Below are 17099 nucleotides of genomic sequence, written 5' to 3'. Positions count from 1 at the left end.
CAACCTGTGTCACCTCCTCTTGCCTGGATACTCGTGATGCGGTCCCAATTCGCACTCCCATTGGGCGTCAGGTTTCCGTCGAAGTCAGTCAGCGGAACACCGGTTCCGGGTTCTGAAGTCCTCCCCAGACCCGCGGAGACCCAGTTGCTCCTCAGACCCTGAGGGTCTGGACCATGGGGTCCCCAGTCCTTCTCCTGCTCCTGTCGGGGGCGCTGGCCGTGACCGAGACCTGGGCGGGTGAGTGCGGGGCGGGAGGAAAGGGCTCTGCGGGACAGGAGCGAGGGGACGCCCGGGCGGGGACGCGGAACCCTTGAGGAAGGCGCCTCTCCGCCGCCCCCGCCCCAGACCCCAGCCCCCCGGCCCCACCCCTGCCTGTGCTCCCCCATCCCTCCCCGCCTCCGCCCTGCTCTTCCCCACTCGGTGCCCCTTCCATTACCCTCCCGGCCGCCTCCACCTGGGCCCTGGGCCCGGGGCCCCGCGCCGGGAGGAGGGTCGGGCGGGTCTCAGCCCCTCCGCGCCCGCAGGCTCCCACTCCCTGAGGTATTTCGACACCGCGGTGTCCCGGCCCGGCCGCGGGGAGCCCCGCTTCATCTCCGTGGGCTACGTGGACGACACGCAGTTCGTGCGGTTCGACAGCGACTCTCCCAGTCGGAGGATGGAGCCGCGGGCGCCATGGATGGAGCAGGAGAGGCCGGAGTATTGGGACCGGCAGACCCGGAACCTCAAGGACACCGCACTGACTTTCCGAGTGAACCTGAACACCCTGCGGGGCTACTACAACCAGAGCGAGGCGGGTGAGCGACAGGGCCCGGGTCCAGGTCACGACCCCCATCCCCACGTTCCTCCCAGGGCCTATCCAGGTGTCGGGGTCCGAGCGCCACCCTGAGGCTGCGGGACCCACCAGTACCCCTAACAGGGAACAACCGCGGGAACTTTCACGCTGTTTTATTTTCTCTTTCGACTTTAACCCCCTGCCTGTCGGGGCGGGGCCAGGGTCTCACACCATCCAGCGCATGTACGGCTGTGACGTGGGGCCCGACGGGCGCCTCCTCCGCGGGTACAGTCAGTTAGCCTACGACGGCGCGGATTACCTCGCCCTGAACGAGGACCTGCGCTCCTGGACCGTGGCGGACGCGGCGGCGCAGATCTCCTGGCGCAAGTGGGAGGTGGCCGGTGAGGCAGAGCATGAGAGGAACTACCTGGAGGGAGACTGCGTGGAGTGGCTCCGCAGGTACCTGGAGAACGGGAAGGAGACGCTGCTGCGCGCAGGTACCGGGGCCGCGGGGCCTCCCTGATCTCCCCTCCCCTGTGGCTGGCTTCTCAGGAAGGGAAAATGGACTCAGTGTGGAAACACCGCCCTCCCACGGGTGGGGAGAGGGAGTTCCGCCTGGGTGTTCAGGTTCCTACTAGAGAGTGACTCACCCAGAGGGCCGCTTTTCTCTAAAGGACAGTGGAGGAATCCAGTCTCTCCTAGGAGACAGGTGGAGACCATCCCTGCAATAACCCATCAGCGGTTCCCTTTGACCCTGGCAGCCACCCTGGAAACCATGACAGAACCTCTCAAGGCCTTTTTCTCCAATACAAACATCTTTGGAGGTCTGACTGGGTGTTTTGAGTCATTCAACCCCGGCCACATTCAGGACCATTAGTACACGCTCTCCCTTAAACCTACAGCCTCCTATCCTGGACGCTCTCCCTGAGTCTAGAACTTTCCAGGATTAGAAGATCCCAAGGGCTGTGCTGATGACTGGGTTTTGTGCTTCTTCCATCCGAACCAATACCCAGTTCATCTCCGGATGGTCACATGAATGCCGTTTCAGTGGCCATAAAGGCAAACCCAAGTGTGGATTTTCTGATTCTCTTCCTCAGAACCCCCCAATACACGCGTGACCCACCACCCCATCTCTCACCGTGATGTCACCCTGAGGTGCTGGGCCTTGGACTTCTACCCTGCGGAGATCACCCTGACCTGGCAGCGAGATGGAGAGGACCTGACCCAGGACACAGAGCTTGTAGAGACCAGGCCTGCAGGAGATGGAACCTTCCAGAAGTGGGTGGCTGTGGTGGTGCCTTCTGGACAGGAGCAGAGATACACATGCCACGTGCAGCATGAGGGACTGCCCAAGCCTGTCACCTTGAGATGGGGTAAGGAGGGTTTTGGGTAGAGCCTCTTCATAAGGAAAGCAGAAGTCCTTCTGGAGAACTTCAGCAGAGCCAGGACACTTACCAGAGCTCTATACCCCTCTCCTTCTCTCCATTTCCAGAGCCATCTACCAACCTCATCACGTGGATCATTGCTGGTCTGGGTCTCCTGGCTCTCCTGGTGGTCATTGCAGTGCTTGGATTTGTGATCTGGAGGAAGTGCTCAGGTAAGGAATGGAGTGGGGAGATCTGAGGTTTCTTGTCCCTCTGGGGAGTCTCCTAGGTAGCAGACTGTCCTGCCTTGTTACTGGGAAATACCATCCTCACAAATGGAATTGCCTGCTCTGGAGCAGATCATGAACACACACTCTGTAGCAGAGACTTGTGAAAATGAAAGACACATTTTCATCTTGTTAATTCTGATGATGGGGACCTCATGCCCAGCAGTCACAGGACAGAGAGGGAAGTCCCTGCTGAGGACAGAATGCCAGCAAGTCCAGTGACCCAGTGACTCCTCACCTCATTTTTCATGTTTTCTGTCGTGTCCTCGGTGTTCTGTTACAATTCTGGAAACTTTATTTACAACCAGGACTGGGAGCTTCCTCTAGGATCTCATAGCCCAGCCCTGTCCCAGGCCTCTGACATGATATTTTTCCCCCACAGGAGAGAAAAAACCAGGCTACTCTCATGCTGCACGTACGTATGGAGGGGTGATCCCTGAGACCCTGGGATAGTGTAGACAGGACCCCATGGGGAGCTCACACACCCCATAGCTCCTCCTGTAGTCTCCTCTCCTGTGGGCTCTGACCACGTCCTGTTTGTTCTCCCCTAGGCGATGATAGTGCCCAGGGCTCTGATGTGTCTCTCACGGCTGTTAAAGGTGAGACCCTGGAGACCCTGACATGGGGAAGGGTTGGGGCACTAGGGACACTTTGCGCATGAGGGGGGCTGCTGAGATGTCCCCACTTATGGGACTGACCTCAATTTGTACATGATTTTTTTTTACAGTGTGAGACCAGTTGCCTTGTGGGAGCTAAGAGATGGAAGATTTCTTCACACCCCCACTTGGTGACATCAGCAACCCCTGACTTCTGTTTGTGCAGAATATGTCAGAATGTGTCTGAGTTCCTTTGAGCATATATGAGGACATGAGGAGATTTGCCCACCAGACCCCTCCCTATTCTGATTTTATTCTCCTTTCTGATGTGCTTTCCTGTTCCAAAAGAGGCAGGGCTGGACCATCTCCATCTCTGTCTTTATTTCATGCTGGGCTGAGTACAAATGACTTATTTCTGTATTGAAAATAAGAATCCAGACATGAGTTGTGTTTCCTAATTCTTCCATATGGGATTGATTAGGTAATAAAAGAGGAGATTTGTAAAATTGAGACAGCAAATAAATGGAAGCGCTGAGAACCTTCTAGAATCCATGCATTTACTGTGCTAAGTCTGTTGCAGGTGGGGTCAGAAGGCTGTGAGGAGACCAGTGGGGATGGGTCCTGTGCCCAGTGTGAGCTCAATGCATCATGGGGGTGACGTGCTCACTCCTCAGCTTGGTCATCTCTCTGTTCTGTGTTTTTTGCCCCTGTGTCGAAACTTGTATCACTAGGAGCTGTGATCATAGGGACTTGGATATCACCTGTCACTGGGAACCTGTGCAGCAAGAGCTTCCTGTGACTGGGTCAGCCTCACCTCAGTCCTGGGTTGGGTCATAGCCTCCATTCCGGGGTGGACTTTTTTCATTGTTTCTCTTGAGCATCAGGCCAGTTCTTGCTGTTGTGTACCAGTTCTTGTCCCATTCTCCCTGCTTGACCCTGTCAGTTATAGCAGCAGGTGTCCTTTGGGCTGTGTTCCCACAGGCCTAGGTTGTCCCTGGCGCACAGGAGTCTCTGTAGTATGGAAAGATGAACTTTCAGATTCATCCATCTCTTCCCCACAATCTATACCTGTTTTCTAGATTATTCTCAGGATTCTGGAGATAGAGGAGGAATCTGAAAGTTTCTCAGCCTTAATAAACATCAGTTAGTCTCTCTCTTCAGCTGCTCTGCCCTCTCTCCCCTACCTTTAGTTCAATGATCCTAGTGCTGGCGTGGATCCAAATTCATGGATTTATAAAGCAGAGTCTAATGTAGATCTCTTTGTGGTTGGAGAAAAAGATCCATAAAGCCCGAGTACAGTGTTTCTGGAAAGAGAACTCTGTGTGCTGTGCTGTGCAGGAGAGATGGTGTGGGGGGAGGGGCTGAGCAGAGAGAGGGAAGGGAGGGCAGCCCTGTGAGGGGGGAGAGAGAGCACTGATGGTGAGGTGGGTGCACGTGGGGCAGGAGCTGCCTCAGAACAGCTATGCCTGAGACTTATCTAGAAGAAGGACTCCTCTAGCTGCTCATTCATTCAACTGATAATTGTGTGCCACATACAGGACATGCTATGTTTACATCTGCGCACCTGAGTGAGACTAAGAAGAAAGAAAATGTGCTGGTCTTATGGAGGGTATGTTTTAGTGTAAGGGGCAGATTGCACATGACCGTCGAACAACGTGGGGACTGGGGCAGTGACCCCTCCCCATGAAGTCAGGAATGCAAATATAGCTTTTGACTCCCTCAGCATAACTAATAGCCTACTGTTGCTGGAAGCCTCATTGATAATATGAAGAGTCACTTAACACATGTTTATGTTACATGTAGGAAACAGTCTTCTAACAATGAATGCTGCAAAAATTAGAAATCACAAAGAAGAGGAAATGCATGGATAGTACCTACTGTAAAAAAAGTCCGCACATAGGTGCACATACACCATGCAACCAGTGTCATTTGGAGGTGAACTGTGTATTATGTAAGTGCAGTAATAAGGGAACTGTTTAGGTTGGAAGTTGGCAGGTGCTGTGAGGAAGAAGACCCAGTTAGCACCTGTGCAGGGATGGGGACGATGGCTTTTTTTACTCCAGGGATCAGGGGAGCCAGTTTACCCAGAAGGTGACCTCATCATGAAAGTCTGAGGATATTAGAAGGCTTTTGAGTTTTCTCTGAGTGAGGAGTGGAGTTACCAGAATGAACATATCAATGGGATTGACTTTCTAAGCAGCACCTGATTGCTGCTGTGAGAATCAAGAGGTACAGCGTGAGTGACCAGTGGGGACAATGTAGGAAACCAGTGCTGTGAGCCAGGAAGGTGATGTGGGATGTACATCTGGGGTTTGAGAAGGGAAGATACAGGAAATGGTCGGGTGCTGGATATTTACAGATGGACTTTGTGGCATTTCCCAACCACCAAATCTGGGTGGTGAGTAGGAGGAATCAAGGAGGGCATCCAGTATTTTAGACTGCCAAGTAGAAATGTGGAGCGCCTTCCTTAGATATGGGGAAGAATCTTGAAGCAGGACATTGGGGGAAGCAGCATCACAGAAACCAGTTTGGGCATGTGGAATCTGAGATGTCCAGTAGAAATGCACTGAGGTTGGCAGTTGGATACAGAGTGCAGGGCAGGAGAAATATCCCGATTGGAGAAATGGACTTGGGAGGTGACAGCATATACATGATGTTTAGAGTCTTCAGCAGAGATGAGGTCACCAAAGGGTTGAGGGCCATAGAAGAGAAAGAAACAGGACCAAACCCTGGACTCCTCCGGGCTAAGCAGGCTGATCAGAGCGCACACCCAGAGTGCACTGCACAGTCTGGTTCTGTGTCTAGAAGGCACAGAGACCAGGGAGACCTAGCCTTCAGTGGGCACAGGAATTTCCTGGACTGCGAAAATCTAGACAGTTTGGGGTAGAGCACAAGATGCTGGGTTGATAGCAAGGTCAGTGCTGCTGCTGCTGGTTTTCAGATCCCACATGGAGTAGTGAGCACAGGAAGCAGAATCTCCACATGGCCCTGCATCAGCCTCTCCAGTAGGGCTTATCATGCCAGTGATACCTGGACCCACATCCAACATTCTAAGCTGAGGGGGGCTGGCGAGAGTCCTGAGTATTTGGTAACAAAGCCACAGGCAATCCTGTGACTCCACCACATAGAGAAGCACTGAAGTCATTGATGAGAGCCCTCGTTGTGGGAAGGGATTTTGTTTCTTTGTGGACGTCTGGGTGTCCCACTCTTGGTTTCAGCTCAGGTCATGACCTCGGGGTCATGAGAACTGGCCCACATTTGGCGCTGCACCCAGTACAGAGTCTGCTTGAAACGTCTTCTCTCTCCCTCAACCCCTCCCTGCCTCTCTTGTGCATGCTCTCTCTCTCTTTCTGTCTCAAATAAATAAATAAAATCTTCAGATGTCTTTTTGTAGGAAGAAAAGTGCAAGACATGCTGGGAGCTGCATTTTTTTCTTTCCTGTAGGGCACAGCCAGGTTGCAGACTGAGGAAATTTTCATCTCAACATAAAAGGTCTGAGTTACCGAGAGCGTAGATCTTAAATGTCTGCATCACACAAAAGGAAATGGTAACTACGTGACATGATGCACGTGTTAGCTAATGTTATGGTTGTAATCACTGTGCAGTACAGAAATGTATCGATCAGCAGGTTGTACCCTAAACTCACACAATGGTGTATGTCAATCATATCTTTATAAGGTTGGTAAAAGATGTCTGAAATCTTGCTCTTGGAAACTCTTCCCCATGTGGGTTTCTGACTCCTTGTGATACAAACATACAGTTACAGAGAGACTTAGGGAAGAGAGAGAATATATGGGACCTTTTTTATTTCCAGGAAAGCCACAATACAGGCTTAAGACTACACAGCCAGAAGCTGAATCCACACTGGACCCTGGATGGAGACCCATAGACAACCAGCTCCTGCTACTGGGTATGGACACCACTGACTCTCCTGACAGAGGCCACAGGACCCTGCGGCTGGGACTGCTATGCTGCATGATATGACTGTGACACTCCTCAAACCCCCTGTGCCTAATGCATGGATACTGGCCCAGTGTGCCTGTCACATGTCTGGAGTCAGAGTCTGGCATGTGACTGTTGAAGTTTCATGTCATGTCCAAGTGCTGGACTGTTTGGAAATATAGGTTCTCCTCTCTGTGGATGGAGGTGTCTGTGCCCCCAATAAGATTATTGATGTCTGGCATTCCTGCACATGGCAAGAGAGGTACCAGTTTTGGGAATAGACATTGGGAGCCAGGAATGGAAAAGAATGACAAATTTCCACATTTGGAGCCATGATCTGAGACTAGGACTTGATCTGGACACTGCAGGCACTCAAGTCTGCTTGGATGAGGAGTGACTCATAAATAAACTCATCTTTCAACTTATTGATGGTTGTTATGGGCCCAGGTTTGTCCATTCCAGTCCCTACTCACAGATGAGTGGAGTAGCATTGTTGGGTCATGAAGTGATTGCTCAACATGTCATCTTCATCCTTTGTCTCTTCCTGGGATTAAAAACTCAGATCTATGTCACTTCAGATGATCCTCGTATACACACTGGCATTTGATGTTTCTTTCTATATATACATATTTCTGGGGAGAGTATCCATAATTTCATCAGGTTTATGTGACCTCCACAAAAGTCTGAAAACCATTCCCGTGTAGACACTGACTATTTCATCTCTGGTCCATGAACAGTTAATGATCACAGTGTCTCAGCAGATCCAATGACGTGATATTCATCCTCATTTTTGTTTGGAAATAACCAGTCTCAGACAGGAGAAGTTAGAAATTTCTGACTTATACTCACTTTCAACTTCCTTTTTTTTTTTTTTTATTTAAAGATTTTATTTATTTGTCAGAGGGAGAGAGGAAGAGAGAGTGAGCACAGGCAGACAGAATGGCAGGCAGAGGCAGAGGGAGAAGCAGGTTCCCTGCCGAGCAAGGAGCCCGATGTGGGACTTGATCCCAGGATGCTGGGATCATGACCTGAGCCAAAGGCAGCTGCTCCATGTGAGGTGACGAGAACTGGTGTTATATGCAACTGATTAACTATTGAACTCTACATATGAAACTAATGATGTACTCTGTTGGCTAATTGAATTTAAATAAAAAAATTTTTTAAGAAATAAAGCTGCCCGTTTTCCCAAAAATGGAAATGATAGAAAAAACATAAAATCATCCAAAATCACAATAGAACAATCAAGAGAAATATCAATTAGCCCAAAATTTAAATATGGGCTATAAGCCCCAGAGAATAGTTGTTCTGATCTGTGGAGTATTTTTCAAATCTAGAAAATCTTAGCTTGGCTTCTCAAGCTCAGGAGCTTCATAGAGAGGAGACAACGCCCAGAGCTGCTCCATGTGAGCAGCAGAAAAAAATCCTCTCCCTGAAAAATCTGGCAACCTAAGATTCACATCCTCAGAACAGGGTGACACAATCAAATCTGTTCTATTTTCAAGTCCAAGAGCATTCTGAGGAAATTTGCCTTTGAGTCAGGAAAAAGTGAGCAAACAACTATTTCAAAAATTTGCAGACACAGACGAACCCATCAGTGATTTGTAGTCCAAATTTGCTTTCCAATTGGCCGTTGGGACAAAATAACTTCATGTCATCAGCTTAATTCATAATTGTCCTGAATTGGTGATGCCCCAAAATTTTAAGAAACAAATTTCTCTAGAGAAATCTCTATTTAACTTACGTGTCAAAAAACTTACACAGAAAATTGCACAGAGGAAAAAAAAAAAGCAACTCATAGAAAGAAATTAAAGTTAAAATAAAAAAAAAAACTGTGACTAAGTAACTTTAGAATAATTGAGTAGCAAAAAGTTCATGAAATATTGGAACTATAAGATGTAATATAAGAGGACCAGGATATGATAAAAATATATAAACATACATTATTTGAATATATATTATGGGTATGATATAAAGAAAAAAATCACAAAATTTAATATGTAGAAAACATGGCAAAAGCAAAAGCACGTCTTAAGAAAATAACTACAAAATAAAATGATTAATGATTAAAAAATGAAAATATTACAGTTTATTCACTGAATAAGAAGTTGTCAGCAAAAGAAGAATGAGTGGAGGGACACCTGGGTGGCTCAGCTGATAAATGTCAGCCTTCTGCTCAGGTCATGACCCCAGGGTCCTGGGTCAAGCCCAGCTGCTGGCTCCCTGTTCAGTGGAAAGCCTTGTTTCTATTCCCCCATCCCTCTGCCACTCCCCTGCTTCTGTGCTCTCTCTCTCTCCTCTCCCTTAAAGAAATAAAATCTTTTTAAAAAGAGAGAGAGAAAAATGAGTGAGTCATGGAAAACTAAAAGCAAAAAAGTAAGACGGTGACATAAATCAACAGTGTCAATATTAACATTGCAAGTGAATGGCTTAAATAAGTCAGTCAAAGTGCAGATTATTAGACTGAACACAAAACAGGGTCCCCCTATGCAGTCTACAGTAGATGCACTTGATCTCAGTTACAAACAGATTAAACTCAAAGGGATGGAAAAAGTTACCTCAGGCAAACAACCATAGGAAAGCTGGTGTGAATACACTCATTATAGTAAGGGGGCACCTGGGTGACTCAGTTGTTAAGAGTCTGCCTTTGGCTCAGGTCATGGTCCACTGAGCCTCACATTGGGCTTCCTGCTCAGTGGGAAGCCTGCTTCTCCCCCTCTCCCTCCCCCTGCTTGTGTTCCCTGTCTCACTGTGTCTCTAACAAATAAATAAAATCTTTAAAAATAAAATTAAAAATAAAAATGCTAGTAAGATAAACAGGACCATTTTGTAATGATAAAATGGTCAATTAATCAGAAAGATGAAAAAACTCTAAACATATATCACCTAATAATTCAACACCTAACTTCTTGTAGCAAAACTGACAGAAACTGAGAAACAGACAGTATGACAATAATAGTTAAACTCAATATATCACTTTCAATAATGGATAGGACAACTATGCAGAGATCAATGAAGATAAAGAAGACTTGAGCCATACTATAAAACAACAGTGTAAGTCTGACATATATAGAACATTCCAGCCATGAACAGAATATACATTCATTTCAAATGCACATGGAGCTTTCTAGAAGATAAGCCCTATGCTAGGCCATAAAAAACTCATTGAATTTAAAGGGGTAAAAATAATGCAAATAACACAGTGGCATGACACCAGAAAGAAATAACTGGAATGAATTTGGGAAACTCACAATATGCAGAATTAACACACTTTTACATAATCAAGGGTCAAAGATGTCAAAATGGAAATCAGAAAATACTTAGAGATTAATAGAAATGAAGACAGAGCATACCAACCCCGAGGGGGTCCGACTAAAGCAGTGCTGAAGAAATATATAGTTGGAACTGCCTGTATGAAAAAGAAACATCTCCACTCGATTACCTGAACTTCCACATTAAGTCAAAAGAGGAAGAGGAGCAAACGAAAGCAAAAGGAGGCAAAGGGAAAGAAAAAAATAAAGATGAGAGCAGAAGTTAATGAAATAGAGAAAAGAGAATAAAATAACAGTATAGGAAACTAACTGAATCAAATGTGATCCTCTGAAAGATCAACCAAACTGACAAATCTTTAACTAGACTCACTAAAAAAGAGAGAGGGAAAGAGAAATGACCCACATTGCTGGGATCAGCAATGAAAGAGGTGATATTAGTACTGACCACACAGAAATCAAGAGAATTAGGAGATTATGATGCACAATTATATGCTAAAATATTAACTTGCCTCTATAAAATAGACAAAAACACAGAAAGACACAAATGACTAAAGCTGACTGAAGAAGAAATAGACCATCTGAATGTACCTATGAGGTAGAACATAGAGTCAATTGTCAAAAACTATTCCACATAAAAGCCCAGTTCCAAATGGCTTCACTTGCAAATTATACCATATGCTGAAAGAATTAATAACAATTCTTTACGAACCCTGCCGCCCCCAAAAAGAGGAGGGAACCCAAGTCATTCTATGAGGCTAAGATTATTCAGACACCAAAACATACAAAGATTATCACAAGACAAGAAAACTACAGACCAATATCTCTTATGAATGTACACACACATACACACAAAGATCTCAACAAAATGTAGCAAATCAAATCTAGCAACATATAGAGTTAAACAAACCTAATGAAATTTATTTTGGGAATGCAAGATTGGTTAAAAATCCTTACCAATCAAAGTAAAACATATATATGGTATATATTATATATTAATATCTGGAAATATACTAGGAGAAAAACATGCTTATCTTAACAGATAGACAAGAAGCATTTGACAAAATCGGACACCTTCTCAAGATTAAAAACTCAACTACTAATAGAGGGAATTTTTTCAATCTGATGAAAGGCATTTATGAAAACCCTTAGGCTAACATCTTACCTAATGGTGAAAGACTGGTTGTTTTTTCCCAAGATCAGCAACATGAAAATAATGTTCACTCACGGCTTCTATTACACATTGTGCTGGAGGGGTGCCTGGGCGGTTCAGTCAGTTAATAGTCAACTTTTGGCTCAGGTCATGACCCCAGGATCATGGTCCCAGGGTCCTGGATCGAGCCTGCACAGGCTCCCTGCTCCGCGGGGAACCTGCTTCTCCCTCTCCTTCTGCCTGCACTCCCCCTGCTTGTGCTCTCTCGATCTCAAATAAATAAATAAAGTTAAATTAAATTTAAAAAGGGAAATTCCAAGTGAGGTTGTCAGGTTGGCAGCTGTGTTTCTGAAAACTGGGCACATCTCTTGATGGATTCAAGGCAAAAGATTCAATGAAGCCAAAGAATAGGGAAAGAAAAGGTTTTACTCACATGTAAAGGAGAACACCAGGGATACTTCCCAAAGCAGCGTCTCCCTGTACAACACACTGGGTAAGTTTCAAGCTAAAGGTACAGATGTCATGACTCCTCTGACACAGGACACCTGAGCCTCGGTAGGAACTGCTGTCTACTGCTTCTGGCACCTGGATGACACCCCTGCCACTTAGGCTGGAATGTCTCTGCACAGACTTGGCACCAGACCTGGGAGCCCGCGGCTGTCACGTCCATGAGACCTGCCTCCAAGCAAGTGGAAGATATTAAAGATACCTTTGCCAGAGGAGAAATGGAAAGTACAGACTTCTAATAGTATCTACTGAAAATGAGATACTTGTGATTGGATCCTGTAGACAGTCTTCCATTCCTGGGGTAAGGATTATGATTCCTTTATTTACCCCTCCTGGAGACAGACAGCCGTGCTATATAGTGTTCTGGTTAGATTCTCAGAATACCCAGGGATGTGACTGGATATCCACTGCCTGGTCTCCAGAACATTCTAGTAATCATAAAAATTTGTTGTATGCAGGAACAAGTGCAACTCTGAAAATGGGGTTTGGAGGGGGCCACATTACAGAGGAAGTGTTTGGAACAGTAAAGGAAGATGCATCATTACACAGATATAAAAAACACAATCTTCTGTCACAATCTTCTCCTGCCCCATTGACTGCAGCTGAGGAAGAATCACGACAGATTAAAATTAATGAGGCACAAACTGACATGGGTGGAGACACGCAGCATCAAACACTATAAGGAGTAACATTTCCTATTTCTCGAGAAGCTTTTCAAACTTTGGACACATTAAGTAACAGTTCAACTATGTGCAATTGGAAATAGATATGAAAGACGAAATTATAATTTTGGCCAACACAACAAAGACAGAACAGAAACACTTGCCAAGGATTCCTAAGGATTCAGTGTGCTACCATTTCTTCTTGTGGAAACATTCCCATGAAGGAGACGGTTTGAAGTCCATAGTTTTTATTTATTCAAAGGCCGGGATACACATGCAGTAAAGAGAACGGATACTGTATTCTAGCTGTGAGAGCCCTCTGCCAGAAACTGTTGAAAGACAACTACAAATGGACGTCATTAGGAAGATTGAGATAGGGTGCTTGGGTGGCTCAGTCAGACAAGTGTCTGCCTTCAGATCCAGGGTCATGGGATCAAGCCCCACGTCTTGAGCCCTGTTTGGTAGGGAGCTTGTTTCTCCCTTCCCTCTGCCCTCCCCTCTGCTTGTGCATGGTCTCTCTTTCTCTCTCTCAAATAAATAAAATTTTAAAAAATATTTTATTTATTTATTTGACAGACAGAGATCACAAGTAGACAGAGATGCAGGTGGCGGGGGCGGGGGAGGAGGGGAAGCAGGCTCCCTGCTGAGCAGAGAGCCCGATGCGGGGCTCAATCCCAAGAACCTGGATCATCACCTGAGCCAAAGGCAGAGGTGAGTTACACTGAGCCACCCAGGTGCCCCTATTGGTTTTTTGGTATGAAGAAAAATGCAAGGCATGCTGGGAGATACATATTTTCTCCTCTGTGGGGCACAGCCAGGCAGCAGATGGAGGAAGCTTAATATAAAGAAAACATCTGATTTCTAAAAGAATAGGTCTTAGGAGCACGTGGGTGGCTCAGGGTCTGCCTTCAGCTCCGGTCATGATCCCAGGATCCTGGGATTGGAGTCCCACATCTAGCTCTCTGCTCTGCTGGGAGCCTGCTTCCTCCTCCTCTCTCTCTCTCTGCCTGCCTCTCTGCCTACTTGTGCTATCTGTCAAATAAATAAATAAAATCTTTAAAAAAAATAAAAAATAAAAAATAGGGGACTCGGCTTGTTGTGTTGCTGCCGGAGAACCAGAGACAGTCCTGCTGTGGCCACAAGCCCTTCCAGCCCCCTGACAATGTCGTCTCATTTAGTAGAGCAGCCGCTGCCCCCGCACAACAACAACAACAACTGCGAGGAAGGTGAACAGCCTTTGCCCCCGCCAGCCAGCCTCAACAGTTCCTGGGTGGAGCTACCCATGAACAGCAGCAATGGCAATGATAATGGCAATGGGGAAAATGGGGGGCTAGAACATGTACCGTCCTCATCCTCTATCCACAATGGAGACATGGAGAAGATTCTTTTGGATGCACAACACGAATCAGGACAGAGTAGTTCAAGAGCCAGTTCTCACTGTGACAGCCCTTCCCCACAAGAAGATGGGCAGATTATGTTTGATGTGGAGATGCACACCAGCAGGGACCATAGCTCTCAGTCAGAAGAAGAAGTTGCAGAAGGAGAGAAAGAAGTTGATGCGTTGAAGAAAAGCGTTGACTGGGTGTCTGACTGGTCCAGTAGACCTGAAAACATTCCACCTAAGGAGTTCCACTTCAGACACGCCAAGTGCTCTGTCTCTTTAAGCATGAGGAAAAGTGGGGCCATGAAGAAAGGGGGTATTTTCTCTGCAGAATTCCTTAAGGTGTTCATTCCGTCTCTCTTCCTCTCTCATGTTTTGGCTTTGGGCCTAGGCATCTATATTGGAAAGCGACTCAGCACACCTTCTCCCAGCACCTACTGAAGGAAAGAACAGCCCCAGAAAAGCGTGTGATCTGTGAAGTGGTGTATTGTCACAGTAGTTTATTTGAACTTGAGACCATTGTAAGCATGACCCAACCTGCCGCCCTATTTTTACATATCCAAGTCCCCAAAACTCTCAAATCCAGTATTTTATTCAAACTCTGTTGAGGCATTTTATTAACCTCATTCCCTTTTTGTCCTGTAAGACACTTTAGAATTTCCTAACAGAGTTTACTGTTACTTAGAAATTTGCAAAGGCTTCTTTTCCGCAAATGCCACGAGTAGATTATAATTTTGTCAACAATGCTATCGTCTCCTTTTAGTGCCACCAGACTTAGACCTGCATCATTCATGGTATAAATTTTACACTTGCAAGATAACTACCATCTCTCTCTTCAAATGAGATCAGATTAGCAAATGATAGAACAGCTTTGTTGTTTTGTTTTGTTTTGTTTTTTCAAGACAAAGCAAGCTTCACTAAGCTTGAATTTATAGTTATTAAAAAAGAAAACAAACAAACAAAAAAACAAGACACAAGAAAAAAATATCCTGGGCAATAAAAAATCATTTTAAACAATAAATAAATAAATAAATAAATAGGTCTCAAATGGTCCTACCCATCCCCCAACACTCACCCCGGCAACTGTGACAGGCTGTAGGTCTTAGCTAATGCTATAGTGGTAATCAGTTTGCAGCATATAAATATATCAAATCAAAAGGTTGTACCCTTAAATTTATAAAACGTTATGTCAGTTATTTCTCAATAAAACTGGAAAACAATTCTGAATCCATGCTCTCTGAAAGTATTCCTTCATGGATTTCTCACTCCTCGTTTTCAACAACAGAGTAGAAGTTGTTTTAATTGAAACTATAAATACTTATATGGAAACATATATGTGTAGATGCATAGTCAAGGAAAATTACATATATATAATTTAATATAAAAATAAAATGTAAATTACATGTAATGAAATAAATGTTATACAATATATAATAAAATAAAATATATTTTAGGATTAAAGGAATATGAAATATAAATTATATTTATATATTATAAATAAATATATCTGTGGGAAAATAAATGTATTATGTATATATATATACAGTTAGTTAGTTAGGGAGAATATTTGGCCTCATTTCATTTCAGGGAAAGCCACAGACCACAGGCCCAAGGCTGCACAGTCAGGAACAGAATCCACCATCACACCCCAGTTCAAGGCCCAAAGAGGAACCATTGCCCCTGGTGCAGGGCACAGGTCCAGCTGTTTACACCACTGCACCCTGAGGCCAGGACTGCTGTCACTGCTGCTCTTGGAAGCTGGATGACATGACGGCCACTCATACCACCTGTGCCAAATGCACGCAGCACTGTCCTAGCATCTGTGTCACACACACATCTGAGTCAGAGTCTGGCATGTGGTCACCTGATTGGTGGAGCCTCAGGCCCTGTCCCTCTGCAACTGTGCGTGACATCCCAACTCTGATCTGGATTCCTGGGGAGTGATCACCAACATCCTCGGACTTGAACTCTTCATTTGGTCTGGTCTCTGCATTCCTAGCCACAGGCCTGTGAGAGGCCACACATTCAGGTGGTTCCCAAAGTCACCCCTGCTGTAGGCAGATCCCAAGATGGCCCCAGTGTTCCCATCCTCTGGTATCATGCCCTTGTATAATAATACCCACTTTGGGAACAGAAGTTGGACATAGTGACTTGCTGGTGACACACAGAATAGAGTGAAGTCATGCAGCGAGTATCTGGAATCACCAGGACACAAGATATGAGGGGCCTGGGGTCCACAGTCTCAAGGTGGGCTGTCCAAGCCAGCCTGGATAAGTGCAGATTTCTGGTGGAACCTCATGACAAATCATCCTGCGTTCCTTTTCCCTCTGAGGGGTTTCTTCTCCAGATCTCAACCCCCAAAACTACTGCGCTCAGACAGGAGGACGAGGAGGAAAGGTCACCAGCAGGGATTCTCGTCCTGGCTGCAGTCCACAGGGGAATTCTGTAAAAAGTACAGGAAGGGAAGAGAAGAAACACAGGCCCCCAAATGTAACAGCTGGTGAGTCCATGCACGCCCCAGGACAGCCCCAGGCTACAAAGGTGAGAGGAGAACAGTCTCCAGTCTCCCTGTGCTGCCCCTGGGGCCCAGCTCTCCCTTCCTCCAACACAGCCCCCAGTCTGCCCCCTGTGTATCTGTCTCTGCTCATCTCCAGAACAGACCACCATGGCCACCCCCTCCAGGAACCTGTCCCCTCTCCATATGCATTAGTTCAGTTGTGTGCCACAGAAAACCACCTAACAGTGATTGTCCATGAGACAGCAGCTTGTGTGTGTCCCACGAGTGAGGTGAGCCATCCGGGACCGTAGGGTTAGTCTGCACCATGGGGCTATCCAGACACACTGGTGATGATGACCCTGGGAAGTTTCCTTATTAGCATGACCAGGGCACCTAAGACCATGCCTGTGGTCTGTGAGTAGGGAAGGGAAAGCAGAAAAAGTGGATGTTCCCCTCTTTTTTTTTTTTAATTTTTTATTTTTTATAAACATATATTTTTATCCCCAGGGGTACAGGTCTGTGAATCACCAGGTTTACACACTTCACAGCACTCACCAAAGCACATATCCTCCCCAATGTCCATAACCCCACCCCCTTTCTTCCAACCCCCCTCCCCCCTGCAACCCTCAGTTTGTTTTGTGAGATTAAGAGTCACTTATGGTTTGTCTCCCT

General features: G+C 46.1%; 2 protein-coding genes and 1 pseudogene across 3 annotated transcripts; all 3 read left to right on the top strand.

Annotated features, from left to right (window-relative positions):
- Nucleotides 1–78: 78 nt before the first annotated feature.
- Nucleotides 79–3567, top strand: LOC131834381 (DLA class I histocompatibility antigen, A9/A9 alpha chain-like). 2 transcript variants are annotated; one of them, XM_059178969.1, is made up of 9 exons: nucleotides 79–237; nucleotides 525–794; nucleotides 994–1269; nucleotides 1447–1596; nucleotides 1870–2145; nucleotides 2265–2369; nucleotides 2806–2838; nucleotides 2975–3022; nucleotides 3151–3567. In XM_059178969.1, the coding sequence occupies exons 1-9, from the start codon at nucleotides 174–176 to the stop codon at nucleotides 3153–3155; spliced, it is 1227 nt and encodes a 408-aa protein (XP_059034952.1). In that variant the 5' UTR covers nucleotides 79–173; the 3' UTR covers nucleotides 3156–3567. The 2 variants fall into 2 exon arrangements, with proteins under 2 accessions (XP_059034952.1, XP_059034953.1); XM_059178970.1 differs by lacking the exon at nucleotides 1447–1596.
- A 2075-nt stretch (nucleotides 3568–5642) lies between these two features.
- LOC131834706 (twinfilin-1-like) lies at nucleotides 5643–13394 on the top strand (annotated as a pseudogene).
- Nucleotides 13395–13637: 243 nt separating this feature from the next.
- Nucleotides 13638–14807, top strand: LOC131834386 (BCL2/adenovirus E1B 19 kDa protein-interacting protein 3-like). Its single transcript, XM_059178975.1, has one exon. The coding sequence runs from the start codon at nucleotides 13712–13714 to the stop codon at nucleotides 14369–14371; it is 660 nt and encodes a 219-aa protein (XP_059034958.1). The 5' UTR covers nucleotides 13638–13711; the 3' UTR covers nucleotides 14372–14807.
- Nucleotides 14808–17099: the final 2292 nt, after the last annotated feature.

This window comes from Mustela lutreola, chromosome 6, assembly GCF_030435805.1.
Source record: "Mustela lutreola isolate mMusLut2 chromosome 6, mMusLut2.pri, whole genome shotgun sequence".
NCBI lineage: Eukaryota > Metazoa > Chordata > Mammalia > Carnivora > Mustelidae > Mustela > Mustela lutreola.
Note: the sequence above shows the minus strand (reverse complement) of the source record. Positions and strands in the feature narration are given on the sequence as shown.